The sequence below is a fragment of the Leptodactylus fuscus genome, chromosome 10 (assembly GCF_031893055.1).
Source record: "Leptodactylus fuscus isolate aLepFus1 chromosome 10, aLepFus1.hap2, whole genome shotgun sequence".
NCBI classification, from domain to species: domain Eukaryota; kingdom Metazoa; phylum Chordata; class Amphibia; order Anura; family Leptodactylidae; genus Leptodactylus; species Leptodactylus fuscus.
Genome location: NC_134274.1, coordinates 43,459,378 through 43,475,479, shown reverse-complemented (window position 1 = coordinate 43,475,479; position 16,102 = coordinate 43,459,378). Strand labels below are relative to the sequence as shown.

At 47.3% G+C, this 16,102-nt stretch overlaps 1 protein-coding gene across 2 annotated transcripts in view; it reads right to left on the bottom strand.

The window, feature by feature from the left end:
- Positions 1-14,080: 14,080 nt before the first annotated feature.
- PSAP (prosaposin) overlaps positions 14,081-16,102 on the bottom strand; it is a 37,438-nt gene continuing 35,416 nt past the window's right edge. The window contains exons 22-23 of one of the 2 annotated variants that reach the window (XM_075257731.1): positions 15,287-15,394; positions 14,081-14,723 (exon numbers count right to left, since the gene is read on the bottom strand). In XM_075257731.1, coding sequence (XP_075113832.1) covers positions 14,688-14,723; positions 15,287-15,394 — 144 coding nt within the window. In that variant the 3' untranslated portion in view covers positions 14,081-14,687. The remainder of the gene's footprint in view (positions 14,724-15,286; positions 15,395-16,102) is intronic. The other variant, XM_075257730.1, reaches the window with a different exon arrangement.

The following is a 16,102-nucleotide window of genomic DNA, read 5'->3' as shown; positions in this document are numbered from 1 at the left end:
AAGAATATATTGGGGTTACGTGCACCCACAATTTTTACTACTGGTATACAGTGCCATTGTCTGACTGGGAATTCAAAGAATATATTGGGAATACAAATACCCTCATTTCTTGCTACTGCCATATAGAGCCAGTTTCTGACTGGTAATTCAAAGAATATATTGTGGTTACGTGCACCCACAATTTTTACTACTGGTATACAGTGCCATTGTCTGACTGGGAATTCAAAGAATATATTGGGAATACAAATACCCTCATTTCTTGCTACTGCCATATAGTGCCAGTGTCTGACTGGGAATTCAAAGAATATATTGGGGTTACGTGCACCCACAATTTTTACTACTGGTATACAGTGCCATTGTCTGACTGGGAATTCAAAGAATATATTGGGAATACAAATACCCTCATTTCTTGCTACTGCCATATAGTGCCAGTTTCTGACTGGTAATTCAAAGAATATATTGGGGTTACGTGCACCCACAATTTTTACTACTGGTATACAGTGCCATTGTCTGACTGGGAATTCAAAGAATATATTGGGAATACAAATACCCTCATTTCTTGCTACTGCCATATAGTGCCAGTGTCTGACTGGGAATTCAAAGAATATATTGGGGTTACGTGCACCCACAATTTTTACTACTGGTATACAGTGCCATTGTCTGACTGGGAATTCAAAGAATATATTGGGAATACAAATACCCTCATTTCTTGCTACTGCCATATAGTGCCAGTTTCTGACTGGTAATTCAAAGAATATATTGGGGTTACGTGCACCCACAATTTTTACTACTGGTATACAGTGCCATTGTCTGACTGGGAATTCAAAGAATATATTGGGAATACAAATACCCTCATTTCTTGCTACTGCCATATAGTGCCAGTGTCTGACTGGGAATTCAAAGAATATATTGGGGTTACGTGCACCCACAATTTTTACTACTGGTATACAGTGCCATTGTCTGACTGGGAATTCAAAGAATATATTGGGAATACAAATACCCTCATTTCTTGCTACTGCCATATAGTGCCAGTTTCTGACTGGTAATTCAAAGAATATATTGGGGTTACGTGCACCCACAATTTTTACTACTGGTATACAGTGCCATTGTCTGACTGGGAATTCAAAGAATATATTGGGAATACAAATACCCTCATTTCTTGCTACTGCCATATAGTGCCAGTTTCTGACTGGTAATTCAAAGAATATATTGGGGTTACGTGCACCCACAATTTTTACTACTGGTATACAGTGCCATTGTCTGACTGGGAATTCAAAGAATATATTGGGAATACAAATACCCTCATTTCTTGCTACTGCCATATAGTGCCAGTTTCTGACTGGTAATTCAAAGAATATATTGGGGTTACGTGCACCCACAATTTTTACTACTGGTATACAGTGCCAATTTCTAACTAGGAATTCAAAATGCGCAAGGCTCCCGGAAAGGGACGTGGACGAGGCCGTGGGCGAGGTCGGGGGAATGGTTCTGGGGAGCAAGGTAGCAGTGAAGCCACAGGGCGTCCCGTGCCTACTCCTGTGGGGCAGCAAGCATTGCGCCACTCCACAGTGCCAGGGTTGCTTGCCACATTAACTAAACTGCAGGGTACAAACCTTAGTAGGCCCGAGAACCAGGAACAGGTCTTGCAATGGCTGTCAGAGAACGCTTACAGCACATTGTCCAGCAGCCAGTCAGACTCTGCCTCCTCTCCTCCTATTACCCAACAGTCTTGTCTTCCTTCCTCCCAAAATTCCGAAGCTTTACAGAACAATAACCCAAACTGTCCCTGCTCCCCAGAGCTGTTCTCCGCTCCTTTCATTGTCCCTCAACCTGCCTCTCCACGTCACGATTCCACGAACCTAACAGAGGAGCATCTGTGTCCAGATGCTCAAACACTAGAGTCTCCTCCATCTCCGTTCGATTTGGTGGTGGATGACCAGCAACCCACCCTCATCGACGATGATGTGACGCAGTTGCCGTCAGGGCATCCAGTTGACCGGCGCATTGTGCGGGAGGAGGAGATGAGACAGGAGTTGGAAGAGGAAGTGGTGGATGATGAGGACACTGACCCGACCTGGACAGGGGGGATGTCAAGCGGGGAAAGTAGTGTGGATGTTGAGGCAGGTGCAGCACCAAAAAGGGTAGCTAGAGGCAGAGGCAGAGGTCAGCAGCTTAGGCGAAGCCAGGCCACACCCGGAATCTCCCAAGATGTTCCAGTTCGTACCCAGCCCCGAAAAACTCCCACCTCGAGGGCACGTTTCTCGAAGGTGTGGAGTTTTTTCAAGGAATGCGCCGAGGACAGATATAGTGTTGTCTGCACAATTTGCCTCTCGAAATTGATTAGGGGCTCTGAGAAGAGCAACCTGTCCACCACTTCAATGCGCCGTCATTTGGAATCCAAGCACTGGAATCAGTGGCAGGCAGCAACGGCAGGACAAAGGCCGCCTGCCGTTCACGCCACTGCCACTGCCTCTGCCACTGCCTCTGCCACTGCCTCTGCCACTGCTGACTGTGCTGGCGATGCACTCCAGAGGACGAGCCAGGACACCACTTCATCTGCCTCCGCCACTTTGTTGACTTCTACCTCATCCTCCCCTGGTCCTGTCTTATCTCCTTCTCCTGCACCATCAAAGGCACCATCAGGCGTTTCTTTACAACAACCCACCATCTCTCAGACATTGGAGCGGCGGCAGAAATACACTGCTAACCACCCACACGCGCAAGCCTTGAACGCCAACATCGCTAAACTGCTGGCCCAGGAGATGTTGGCGTTCCGGCTTGTTGAAACTCCCGCCTTCCTGGACCTGATGGCAACTGCGGCACCTCGCTATGCCGTCCCTAGCCGTCACTACTTCTCCCGGTGTGCCGTCCCCGCCTTGCACCAGCACGTGTCACTCAACATCAGGCGGGCCCTTAGTTCCGCGCTTTGCACAAAGGTCCACTTGACCACCGACGCGTGGACAAGTGCATGCGGACAGGGACGCTACATTTCACTGACGGCACACTGGGTGAATGTAGTTGAGGCTGGGACTGCTTCCCAAACTGGCCCGGTGTACCTCGTCTCCCCGCCTAACATTCCTGGCAGGGACACGAGAAGAACACCCCCCTCCTCCTCCTCCTCTACCGCCTCCTCCTCCGCCACCGCCTCCTCCTCCGCCACCGCCTCCTCCTCCGCTGTTAGATTGACCCCAGCTACGAGTTGGAAACATTGCAGCACTGGCGTTGGTAGACGTCAGCAGGCTGTGCTGAAGCTGATCAGCTTGGGGGACAGACAGCACACTGCCTCCGAGGTGAGGGATGCCCTCCTCGATGAGACGGCAATATGGTTTGAGCCGCTGCACCTGGGCCCAGGCATGGTCGTTTGTGATAACGGCCGGAACATGGTAGCAGCTCTGGAGCTTGCCGGACTCCAACATGTTCCATGCCTGGCCCACGTCTTCAACCTAGTGGTGCAACGTTTCCTAAAGAGCTACCCCAATGTTCCAGAGCTACTGGTGAAAGTGCGGCGCATGTGCGCCCACTTTCGCAAGTCGACAGTAGCCGCTGCTAGCTTAAAATCTCTCCAGCAACGCCTGCATGTGCCACAACACCGGCTTTTGTGCGACGTCCCCACACGCTGGAACTCAACGTTTCAGATGTTGAATAGAGTGGTTGAGCAGCAGAGACCTTTGATGGAATACCAGCTACAAAACCCTAGGGTGCCACAAAGTCAGCTGCCTCAGTTTCACATCCATGAGTGGCCATGGATGAGAGACCTTTGTGACATCCTACGGGTCTTTGAGGAGTCCACAAGGAGGGTGAGCTCTGAGGATGCGATGGTGAGCCTTACAATCCCGCTCTTGTGTGTTCTGAGAGAATCCCTGATTGACATCAGGGATAACTCAGATCACACAGAGGAGTTAGGGATAGCATCCGATCCGTCACAGCTGGAGAGTAGGTCCACACATCTGTCCGCTTCACTGCGTTTAATGGAGGAGGAGGAGGAGGAGGAGGAGGAAGAAGAGTTGTCCGATGATGTGATGGTGATACAGGAGGCTTCCGGGCAACTTCGAATCGTCCCATTGTTGCAGCGCGGATGGGTAGACATGGAGGATGAGGAGGAAATGGAGATTGAACTTTCCGGTGGGGCCAGAGGAGTCATGCCAACTAACACTGTGGCAGACATGGCTGAGTTCATGTTGGGGTGCTTTACAACCGACAAGCGTATTGTCAAAATCATGGAGGACAACCAGTACTGGATCTTTGCTATCCTTGACCCCCGGTATAAAAACAACATCTCGTCTTTATTCCGGTAGAGGGGAGGGCCAATCGCATCAATGCTTGCCACAGGCAATTGGTGCAGAATATGATGGAGATGTTTCCAGCATGTGACGTTGGCGGCAGGGAGGGCAGTTCCTCCAGTAGGCAACCAAGTTCTCACCGGTCCACACAAACGAGGGGCACACTGTCTAAGGTCTGGGACACCTTGATGGCACCCCCTCGCCAAAGTGCCGCCACGGAGGGTCCTAGTGTCACCAGGCGTGAGAAGTATAGGCGCATGTTGCGGGAATACCTTTCCGACCACAGCCCTGTCCTCTCCGACCCCTCTGCGCCCTACACGTATTGGGTGTCGAAGTTGGACCTGTGGCTTGAACTTGCCCTATATGCCTTGGAGGTGCTGTCCTGTCCTGCCGCCAGCGTCCTATCTGAGAGGGTGTTCAGTGCAGCCGGTGGCATCATCACTGACAAGCGCACCCGTCTGTCAGCTGAGAGTGCCGACCGGCTCACTTTGATAAAAATGAACCACCACTGGGTAGAGCCGTCATTTTTGTGCCCACCTGTGTAAAGCACCCCAACATGAAACTCCATGTCTGTACTCAACCTCTCCAATTCCTCCGCATCCTCATACTCATCCACCATAAGCGTTGCACAATTCTGCTAATACTAGGCTCCCTCCACCCTGATTTCCCCCAACTCTGCTGGTTAGAGGCTCCCTCCACCCTGATTTCCACCAACTCTGCTGGTTAGAGGCTCCCTCCACCATGAATTTGCCCAAACTGGGCTGTTTAGAGGCTCCCTCCACCATGAATTGGTCCAAACTGGGGTTTTTAGAGGCTCCCTCCACCATGAATTGGTCCAAACTGGGCTGTTTAGCAGCTCCCTCCACCATTAATTGGTCCAAACTGGGCTGGTTAGAGGCTCCCTCCACCATGAATTTGCCCAAACTGGGCTGTTTAGAGGCTCCCTCCACCATGAATTTGCCCAAACTGGGCTGGTTAGAGGCTCCCTCCACCATGAATTGGTCCAAACTGGGGTTTTTAGAGGCTCCCTCCACCATGAATTGGTCCAAACTTGGCTGTTTAGAGGCTCCCTCCACCATTAATTGGTCCAAACTGGGCTGGTTAGAGGCTCCCTCCACCATGAATTGGTCCAAACTGGGTTTTTTAGAGGCTCCCTCCACCATGAATTGGTCCAAACTGGGGTTTTTAGAGGCTCCCTCCACCATGAATTGGTCCAAACTGGGCTGTTTAGCGGCTCCCTCCACCATTAATTGGTCCAAACTGGGCTGGTTAGAGGCTCCCTCCACCATGAATTTGCCCAAACTGGGCTGTTTAGAGGCTCCCTCCACCATGAATTTGCCCAAACTGGGCTGGTTAGAGGCTCCCTCCACCATGAATTGGTCCAAACTGGGGTTTTTAGAGGCTCCCTCCACCATGAATTGGTCCAAACTTGGCTGTTTAGAGGCTCCCTCCACCATTAATTGGTCCAAACTGGGCTGGTTAGAGGCTCCCTCCACCATGAATTGGTCCAAACTGGGTTTTTTTAGAGGCTCCCTCCACCATGAATTGGTCCAAACTGGGGTTTTTAGAGGCTCCCTCCACCATGAATTGGTCCAAACTGGGCTGTTTAGCGGCTCCCTCCACCATTAATTGGTCCAAACTGGGCTGGTTAGAGGCTCCCTCCACCATGAATTTGCCCAAACTGGGCTGTTTAGAGGCTCCCTCCACCATGAATTTGCCCAAACTGGGCTGGTTAGAGGCTCCCTCCACCATGAATTGGTCCAAACTGGGTTTTTTAGAGGCTCCCTCCACCATGAATTGGTCCAAACTGGGGTTTTTAGAGGCTCCCTCCACCATGAATTGGTCCAAACTGGGCTGTTTAGCGGCTCCCTGCACCATTAATTGGTCCAAACTGGGCTGGTTAGAGGCTCCCTCCACCATGAATTTGCCCAAACTGGGCTGTTTAGAGGCTCCCTCCACCATGAATTTGCCCAAACTGGGCTGGTTAGAGGCTCCCTCCACCATGAATTGGTCCAAACTGGGGTTTTTAGAGGCTCCCTCCACCATGAATTGGTCCAAACTTGGCTGTTTAGAGGCTCCCTCCACCATTAATTGGTCCAAACTGGGCTGGTTAGAGGCTCCCTCCACCATGAATTGGTCCAAACTGGGTTTTTTAGAGGCTCCCTCCACCATGAATTGGTCCAAACTGGGGTTTTTAGAGGCTCCCTCCACCATGAATTGGTCCAAACTGGGCTGTTTAGCGGCTCCCTCCACCATTAATTGGTCCAAACTGGGCTGGTTAGAGGCTCCCTCCACCATGAATTTGCCCAAACTGGGCTGTTTAGAGGCTCCCTCCACCATGAATTTGCCCAAACTGGGCTGGTTAGAGGCTCCCTCCACCATGAATTGGTCCAAACTGGGGTTTTTAGAGGCTCCCTCCACCATGAATTGGTCCAAACTGGGCTGTTTAGAGGCTCCCTCCACCATTAATTGGTCCAAACTGGGCTGGTTAGAGGCTCCCTCCACCATGAATTGATCCAAACTGGGTTTTTTAGAGGCTCCCTCCACCATGAATTTGCCAAAACTGGGCTGTTTAGAGGCTCCCTCCACCATGAATTTGCCCAAACTGGGCTGGTTAGAGGCTCCCTCCACCATGAATTGGTCCAAACTGGGGTTTTTAGAGGCTCCCTCCACCATGAATTTGCCCAAACTGGGCTGTTTAGAGGCTCCCTCCACCATTAATTGGTCCAAACTGGGCTGGTTAGAGGCTCCCTCCACCATGAATTGATCCAAACTGGGTTTTTTAGAGGCTCCCTCCACCATGAATTTGCCCAAACTGGGCTGTTTAGAGGCTCCCTCCACCATGAATTGGTCCAAACTGGGCTGGTTAGAGGCTCCCTCCACCATGAATTTCCCAAAACTTGGCTGTTTAGAGGCTCCCTCCACCATTAATTGGTCCAAACTGGGGTTTTTAGAGGCTCCCTCCACCATGAATTTGCCCAAACTGGGGTTTTTAGAGGCTCCCTCCACCATGAATTGGTCCAAACTGGGTTTTTTAGAGGCTCCCTCCACCATGAATTGGTCCAAACTGGGCTGTTTAGAGGCTCCCTCCACCATGAATTTGCCCAAACTGGGCTGGTTAGAGGCTCCCTCCACCATGAATTGGTCCAAACTGGGCTGGTTAGAGGCTCCCTCCACCATGAATTTGCCCAAACTGGGCTGTTTAGAGGCTCCCTCCACCATGAATTGGTCCAAACTGGGTTTTTTAGAGGCTCCCTCCACCATGAATTGGTCCAAACTGGGCTGTTTAGAGGCTCCCTCCACCATGAATTTGCCCAAACTGGGCTGGTTAGAGGCTCCCTCCACCATTAATTGGTCCAAACTGGGCTGGTTAGAGGCTCCCTCCACCATGAATTTGCCCAAACTGGGCTGTTTAGAGGCTCCCTCCACCATGAATTTGCCCAAACTGGGCTGTTTAGAGGCTCCCTCCACCATGAATTTGCCCAAACTGGGCTGGTTAGAGGCTCCCTCCACCATGAATTGGTCCAAACTGGGTTTTTTAGAGGCTCCCTCCACCATGAATTTGCCCAAACTGGGCTGGTTAGAGGCTCCCTCCACCATGAATTGGTCCAAACTGGGTTTTTTAGAGGCTCCCTCCACCATGAATTTGCCCAAACTGGGCTGTTTAGAGGCTCCCTCCACCATGAATTGGTCCAAACTGGGTTTTTTAGAGGCTCCCTCCACCATGAATTTGCCCACACTGGGCTGGTTAGAGGCTCCCTCCACCATGAATTGGTCCAAACTGGGGTTTTTAGAGGCTCCCTCCACCATGAATTTGCCCAAACTGGGGTGTTTAGAGGCTCCCTCCACCATGAATTTGCCCAAACTCTGCTGGTTAGAGGCTCAATCCACCCTGATTTTCAAAACAAATGTTGGTGCCAACCTCAACTTACTACAAGGGCCAAATTCACTGCTGGTGACAGGCTCTCCTCACTGCAAGTGCCAAATACACATGTTTCAAGGTGTTTTCCTACTGTCAGAGAGGTGGTATTGAGTGTGTAAAGTGTGTAGTTGTTAGGCTGTGATGTTGGGGTAATAGAGGGTCTTTGGTGTGTTAGATGCCCCCAGACATGCTTCCCCTGCTGTCCCAGTGTCATTCCAGAGGTGTTGGCATCATTTCCTGGGGTGTCATAGTGGACTTGGTGACCCTCCAGACACGGATTTGGGTTTCCCCCTTAACGAGTATCTGTTCCCCATAGACTATAATGGGGTTCGAAACCCATTCGAACACACGAACATTGAGCGGCTGTTCGAATCGAATTTCGAACCTCGAACATTTTAGTGTTCGCTCATCTCTAATCCTAAGCAACTTGGAAGTGAAGAATCATGATCTGATTTTGGGCCATGACCCGAATTATCCTGTGCAAAGGGGAGGGGATGAGGAGCATGTCTCTATATACATGTGACAGTGGTCTTCTCCTTCCCAGTAGATCACAGCTATGCTACCATCACACTAGCGTTCGGCTGTCCGTTCCTCGGGTCCACTTGGGGACACAAGAAATTGAAACCTAATCCGCTTAAAAAGAAGTCCGCGGATTCCATAGACTATAATGGGGTCTGCCTGATTTGCGCCCAAAAAAATGTTTGCAGAACTTTTCTCTCTGCATTTTTCAGGTGGATTTGGGGACGGAATCCTCTAACGGAGAGGCGCAAGTGCAGGTGTGAACCTAGTCTTAAAGTGATCAATATATGTTGACTGCTGCAAAAAAGATCACACATTCCAGGTCATTCTAGTAGGACAGGTTTAAAACATAAAAAAATGATCACATACTATTAGAGATGAGGAAGTAGTATTCGATCGAATACCTCGCTCCCATAGGAATGCGTGTAAGCGGCTGAACACCAAGGGGTTAAGCGCAGTGAATATTCACTGCGCTTAACTCCTTGGTGTTCAGCCGCTTACATGCATTCCTATGGGAGTGAGGTATTCAATCAAATACTACTCGCTCATCTCTACATACTATATATTAGTAAACTGGATGAAAAACAATCTGAAAAAAGGTAAAACAAAAGTTTCCTGCCACCTTTCCGATCTCACCGTTTGACGTGGCAGGATTCTGGCCTGTATTTCTAAGCCAAAATCAAAAGTAAAACACAACCCACTCCTGGTTTTGGCTTACAAATACTAATGCAAAATACCTACCAGAATACTGCCATGTGAATGAAGCATTAAAGGGGTAATCCACTTTGGGACATTTATTGGTGTGTTTCCATTGGCTATTCTCTGATGTCCCATAGCAGTGAATGGAGAGAGCCTTGTAGGCACTATACACCACTAGACAGGGATCTCGAATGCATTTTGCTTGGGAACCTGGATTACAAGTTCGTTTTGCACAGAATATTCATAACCTTCAACAAAATCTTTTCTGTCTCACTCCTACCTGCATTCACTAGTCGGTGGTACCTGATTATTTGTCACCTATTTAAAGGTAAGGAGAGGAGACGCACAAACTAGATACAAATTTCTTCTCAGGCTGTGTTCATTTCTACGTCAGAAACTCCATAGTGTGCATCCAAAATCGACGGATGAAAAAATTCTGCAAGTGAGACTTTTTTGTCCATTGGTATTTAGCAATCCGCCTATCCAGAGCTGCTTTAACCATAGGGCTAATGGTTCTTTGGACAGCGGGAAAGTCCTGCATTTGCTGTACTGTTGTCCAGGGCAAGGGCCCTAACTTATCGCCATCCAGAGGACACTGATGAGTTGAAGCGGGGAGTTGTCTTTGCTTCGATGTCCTGAGAGCAGGAGGTGCAATGTAGTGACGATACTTGCATCACACCTGCTGCTCCTTGAAAACTCCAGAACCAAAGAGAGAGGAGTGAATGGGAAAAGGTAAGTATTAAGGTTTGGTTTTTTCCTTTGATATAAACAGTTGGGGACATGAAGCTCTGGGGTCAATCTTAAGGGGCATGAGACTAAAGGGGCAACTTGAAGGGGACATGACACTATGGGGGCAACCCAGGTGGTGAGAGACCTGATACTGTGGGCCTGTCCTCTAAAGGACCAGAAGAATGGATTATCAATGTTAGTGTGAAATTAGTGTCTGTGTAACATAGGATGGCAGTAAAACACTATGTACCTCTAGTAGTTTCTGTGTAAATATTAATAGAACAAGCTGCTTTAAACCGCATTGCATAAAGAAATGTTGAATTTTCTTTTAGTTTCTGTGCATTATCTTAAAGGGGTTTTCCTCTTGTAAGGGGGAATATCTGTCTGATCAGAATTTCAAATACAACATTGCATTTTTGTAAATTGCAGCATATCAATTATACCTATGGAAATGCTGGCATACAATAGAGACCATCAGTCTTTATAAAGGGATTATCTAAACATTTTCAGTTGTGCACCGCTCCCTTTTTCCATATTGACGTTCACACTGAGCTGCTGATGTTGGGTCAGGGCCAGAAGCCAAACTGGAAGTCATGGCTGCAATATGAGTAAACCAGTTGTTTCATGTGTGTGGGAAGTGCTGCTGTGGAATGGGCCCATTCAATGCAACGTGTCTGTATCCCAGGTCTATCCTCGGCTTGACAGCATACATAGGGCGCGCTGTAGGCAAACTGTTGCAGTATCCATCCAGTGTAACTATGATGCAGATAAACACTGGTACGGTGTAGTGAATATGCTATAGCAAAAGTCAGTGGAATCAGCAGGTGACCCTGAAATTCATCAGCTTCTAAGCAAATGGTCTGTATGTTTGCTGTCAAGCTGATGATAGACGACACCCTCTGCTTATTTAGGCTAACCCCTCGTTCACATCTGCGTTGGTATTCCGTCCGGGGGAATCCACACGGCGACCCCCCAAACGGAATACCAATTGCAAGTGCTGTGCAGTAAAAGCACACTGACCCTATAGACTACAATGGGGTCTGTGTGCTTGCCTCCAGATCTCCACAGGGATCATGCAGACAGGAAAGTAGTTCACAAGCTACTTTCCTGTCCGCTTGATTTGTGCGGCAAGCACACGGACCCCATTATAGTCTATGGGGTCCGTGTGCCTTTACTGCACAGTGCTTGCAATTGCATTTGGTTTTCCATTTGGGGGAGGTCCCTATGCAGACTTCCCCGGACAGAACGCAACACAGAAGTGAACGAGGGGTAAGACTACAAGAGGAATGAGTAGTATATAGGAAGTACTTCTTCCTTCTACTCAATCCACTCCTGGCTTTGGCTCAAAAAACAAAACAAAAAAACACTTAGCTATACACTCTAGAGCACACCTCCCCCACCTCTGATGACACTCCAAAAAGGTCAATAGCAGTACTGTTTCAACCTCTTGCCTTATTGTTGCTTAATTTTTATCTAATGTGCAAGGCTGACCTTAAAAATAAATAAATACAATTCTGGAAGCTGCAACAGATTTCACCCCATTATATACCTTGCAGATCATAGACCTGGTGCAGCATAGGCCTCCAACACTGGATGCAGACAATGTAATGTGGACAGGTAAGTAGGGTAGTAACTACCTGTAGCAATATCTAGCAGTGGAAACGTGCAAGACGACAAGTTATTGTGGAGGCAACACATTGCTATGGGAATTTTTCATGCTGGTCTGGGCCAATAGAAAAGAAAAAAAGGGAAAAACAGAATCCAAGAAGAGACATTATTAAATGTGAGTTATTATATTTAATTATGATTTATATTATGTTTGAAAGTAATAATGTGACTATGCAAAATAATTCCTAAGTCTTACTTAGTCATTCAAATTTTGCTATAGGCACCCTGCATTTTCTAGTTATGCACCTAGTAACATGCTCACCTCTGAGACACTCACTCACACCGTAGGTTTCAGTGTTATCTAGCCTTCAGGCAGCATCCATTTCTCTTGGTCTACAAGTTGCTGGTTCTTCTCTCTCCTTAACATCCTACAGGTTTTGGTGGATTAGTGTACGGTCCTATTCTATATGGGTTGGAGTCAGTCAGTGGGGATCCTAGAAAGCCCCTTTAATCCAGCATGTACTGCTAGTTTGTGTTTTTTATTTCCCCAGGACCCACTAATGGTTTATCCTTAAAGGGATCCTATCATTAAAAGTCATTTTTTTGTCCCCTTAAAGAAAGGCCATTAGTCTCCTACCTTTAGATGTCTTCTCCACGCCGCCGTTCGGTATATAATCCGGTTTTCGTCAGTATGCAAATGAGTTCTCGCAGCACTGGGGGTGGGCCCCAGCGCTCAAATAGTACTGGAAGCGTCCCCATTGCTGCGTGAGAACTCTCCAGCACCACCTCTGTCTTCAGGAATGGGTCTTCTTTGCATATTCTTCCGGGGGTTGGCTTCAAACTTATAGGCTTTGGGTCTAGGGCAAAGCCGACTGCGCATGCCCACCGGCCACAAGAAAATGGCCGCTTACAATACTGTGCAAGTGGCCATTTTCTTGTGGCCGGCGGGCATGTGCAGTCGGCTTTGCCCTAGGCCTGAAGCCTAGAAGTTTGAAGCCAATCCCTGAAAGAAGATCCGTTCCTGAAGAAGATGGAGGCGACGCTGGAGAGTTCTTTCACAGCATTGGGGACGCCTCCAGTGCTGTGAGAGAACTCATTTGTATACCAACAAAAAACGGATTATATAACGAACGGCGGCACGGAGAAGACATCTAAAGGTAGGAAACAAATAGCCTTTCTTAAGGGATAGGGACAAAAACGTGACTTATTGACAGGATCCCTTTAAGAAAAGTCATAAATATCAGATTGGTTGAGGCAAGATTGACACTGCTGCTGATCAGCTGTTATAACCTTGCTGTGCCCCTTTGATCTGATACTGCAGCTGTTACATATACAGGCTACACCTGTGTCACAATGTACAAAATACTAAATGCCATAAATCATTTGATTCTCGCTGTGCCCCTGGAAGAGCTGGCTTTTTTTTTTTTAAATCTATTCATATGTTCAAAAGATATGGCTTCCAAATTGTTATACTTCGTAGGTTCACACGGAGATTTTTGGTCAGGCGGCTACACCCTCAAATTCCTGACCACAAAGACAGCTCCCATTGAAATCAACTCCGTATGAGCTCAGCCTGATTCTTGAAGTGGGTGGGGGCATTTTTAGTGTCAGAAATCCAATAGCTTGTCACCATTGTCATTTGGGGAATCACAGCTAGCTAGTTTTACTTATAGTCCAGGGGCCGTGGATTGAGAAACACATGATGCAGGATATTGAGCATTTTGTACTTGGTGACAGGCAGGGGTGAACCTGTATTTTTTGCCACCCGAGGCGGGCGACAGAAAGCCGCCCCCCCCCCACCCGGGAGGAGGGGGCGGGGCGGAGCGAAGGGGGCATGGCTTATCGGCGTTAGCAGGCAGGGAGAGGACCTGCTCTCTGTTTGAGCGTGAGGGGAGGCCGCTGGAGCAGCGCTGCTCCAGCGGCCTCCCGAATCCACCGCTCGGTGCTAAGCCAGTCCAGGACAGCTGACAGCTTGTCCTGGACTGGCTTAGGTAAGCAAAAATGCCGCCCTCCCTGGGGCCCTGGCATACTGCCGCCTGAAGCAGTCGCTTCAGGTCGCCTCATGGGAGGTGCGGCACTGGTGACAGGCCCAGTGCAGCCATGACAACATCTTATCCAAAGTCCAAGAAAACCCATAAAGAAATAAAATAGCGGAAGTGTGCTTGTCATAATGAGTAAATATGACGGTGTTTAGAATATTCTAAGAATACATGGAACCAATAACAATACTGTACATAGAATATTAGATAGCCTTTATTGTATTTTAGTGCAAGAAACAAGTCAGTAGATCTAAAGTCTTACTTTTATCTAGAACTGACAAGATATTTTAATGAATTATTCAAGTCTCATTTAGCACATTACACAGGCATTAAAACCGTAGTTATATTGTCAAAAGCTTACAGCGCTTAAGTCATAAGCCAATACCTAAATTTAAATTAGAAAAAATTTTTAACCTAAATATTGCTTAGTCTTGGGCTATGGCTTGTCTGTTTATATTAATTTTTTTTTTTTTTTAAATCATGCAAAAGGCAAATATGAGAGACAGAATTACTAGGAATCGCAAGCCCCCTACAAACATGTTTGTGTTCTACCCCAAGTTTAGAGAATTATCTAAGGACTACCATGCACGGAGGTGGAAGTCTGTACAGCAGAGAACGATTATAAAAGCCATGGTGAAGGTAAGCTCAGCTCTTTATTATTACATAATGATGCACATCAGCTGATTGATTATACTGTCACTTAATTTTAATAAAAGCAATCTAATTATTTCCTACTTTTCTCTAACGAATAAATATATACATCATGATATTACTTCTCCCCACACTAAACATTTTCCCTGTACTTAAACGGAGGACCAGTTCTGGGGAAACCAAAAAAAAATAAAAAATTTAATCCAGTCTTTCATTCTCATTGGATTCTGTCACTATCTTCTAGTTCCACACATGACGCTTGCAGTGTTCAATAGCCTGCAATGAAAATTTGATGAACGTTATGATTAAATTTGCATAGAAAAATAAATAAAAAAAATAACAATTTCCACACTAGTTGAAATAAAAATACACATAAAATTCCATAGTTGGCACCAAATTCAAGGGGTTGTCTAGGATATACAGATAGGAGGTATGAATGACATATGTGAGTGATGTCCCAGTTCCTTTTAGGCTGCTGATTGGCCTCAGCGGTCACATGATGTGAGGATTTTCAGAAAGACAGCAGAATGTCTACCACACCTACAGAATTCCAAACACAGGGGGCCACAAGGTGGCTCAGTGCTTAGCAATGCAGCCTTGCAGCGCTGGAGTCCTGGGTTTGAATTCTACCAAGGGTAAAAAAAAAACCATTTTCAAGGAGTTTGTATATTCTCCCCGCGTTTGTGTATTTCGATCCCATACTCCAAAGACATACTGATAGGGAAAAATGTACATTGTGATCCCTGTATGGGGCTCACAATTTACATAACAAAAAAAAAAAAAAAAATCCAAACACTGACATTTCGCACACATAAATTTTGCCATATTCACTAACTTACATTGCAGCTTCCTGCAGTCTCCATATCCTTGCACCAGTAACTTGGCCCCCACATACATTTTTCACTTCCCAAAAGTTGTTTCTGAGCATTAGGGCAGAGCTTCAGCTTCTGTAAGAATAGCACAATATAAGAATGTAACAATACAACTGCGGGGGGGGGGGCTTTCCTCTGCCAGTTTCAGGTTACAAGTCACAGACCCTATTCTAGTTAAAGGGGTATTCCCATGTCGCATACTCACCAGTCTTCACTGCTGTAAAATCTTTTCTTCCTGGTTTCTTGCATCATTTGGTGGGCGGGGTTTCACATGCAACCTGCCATTTAGCTCCGCCCCTAAATTAGCGTGTAGCTCCGTCTACCGCATAGCGTGATCCTATGGGGCGGCTGAAGGGCCTGTGATGTCACCAAAGGTCCTTAAACACTATATGCACAATATTGGACTATGAAGTACAGGCAGGAACAACTCCATTCTGTGTTACATACAGAGACTGCCTGTCTCTGCCATAATGAACACCATTGAATTAGCTAGCCTGATAACTGGGAGAACAGAAGGCGAGTTCAGAAATGAAAGCAGCTCCTCTCCCCTATCTGAGTGCAGGAAGCTAGGTCACGTGGTGTAGACACAGGAATAGCTAGAGACACAGGCTCCCGTGCACTTAGCCCCTCCTCCCTCCCCCCTGACAGCAGGCAGATACATCACTTGACTTTTGAGCAGATAAGTCAAGGGCTGTGTCAACAATGAATTGAATAAAGTAAGATATTGGACAAACAAAGCAGTTTTGCTGAAGCCATGTATTTAGGAAAAGTCTTACATCCACA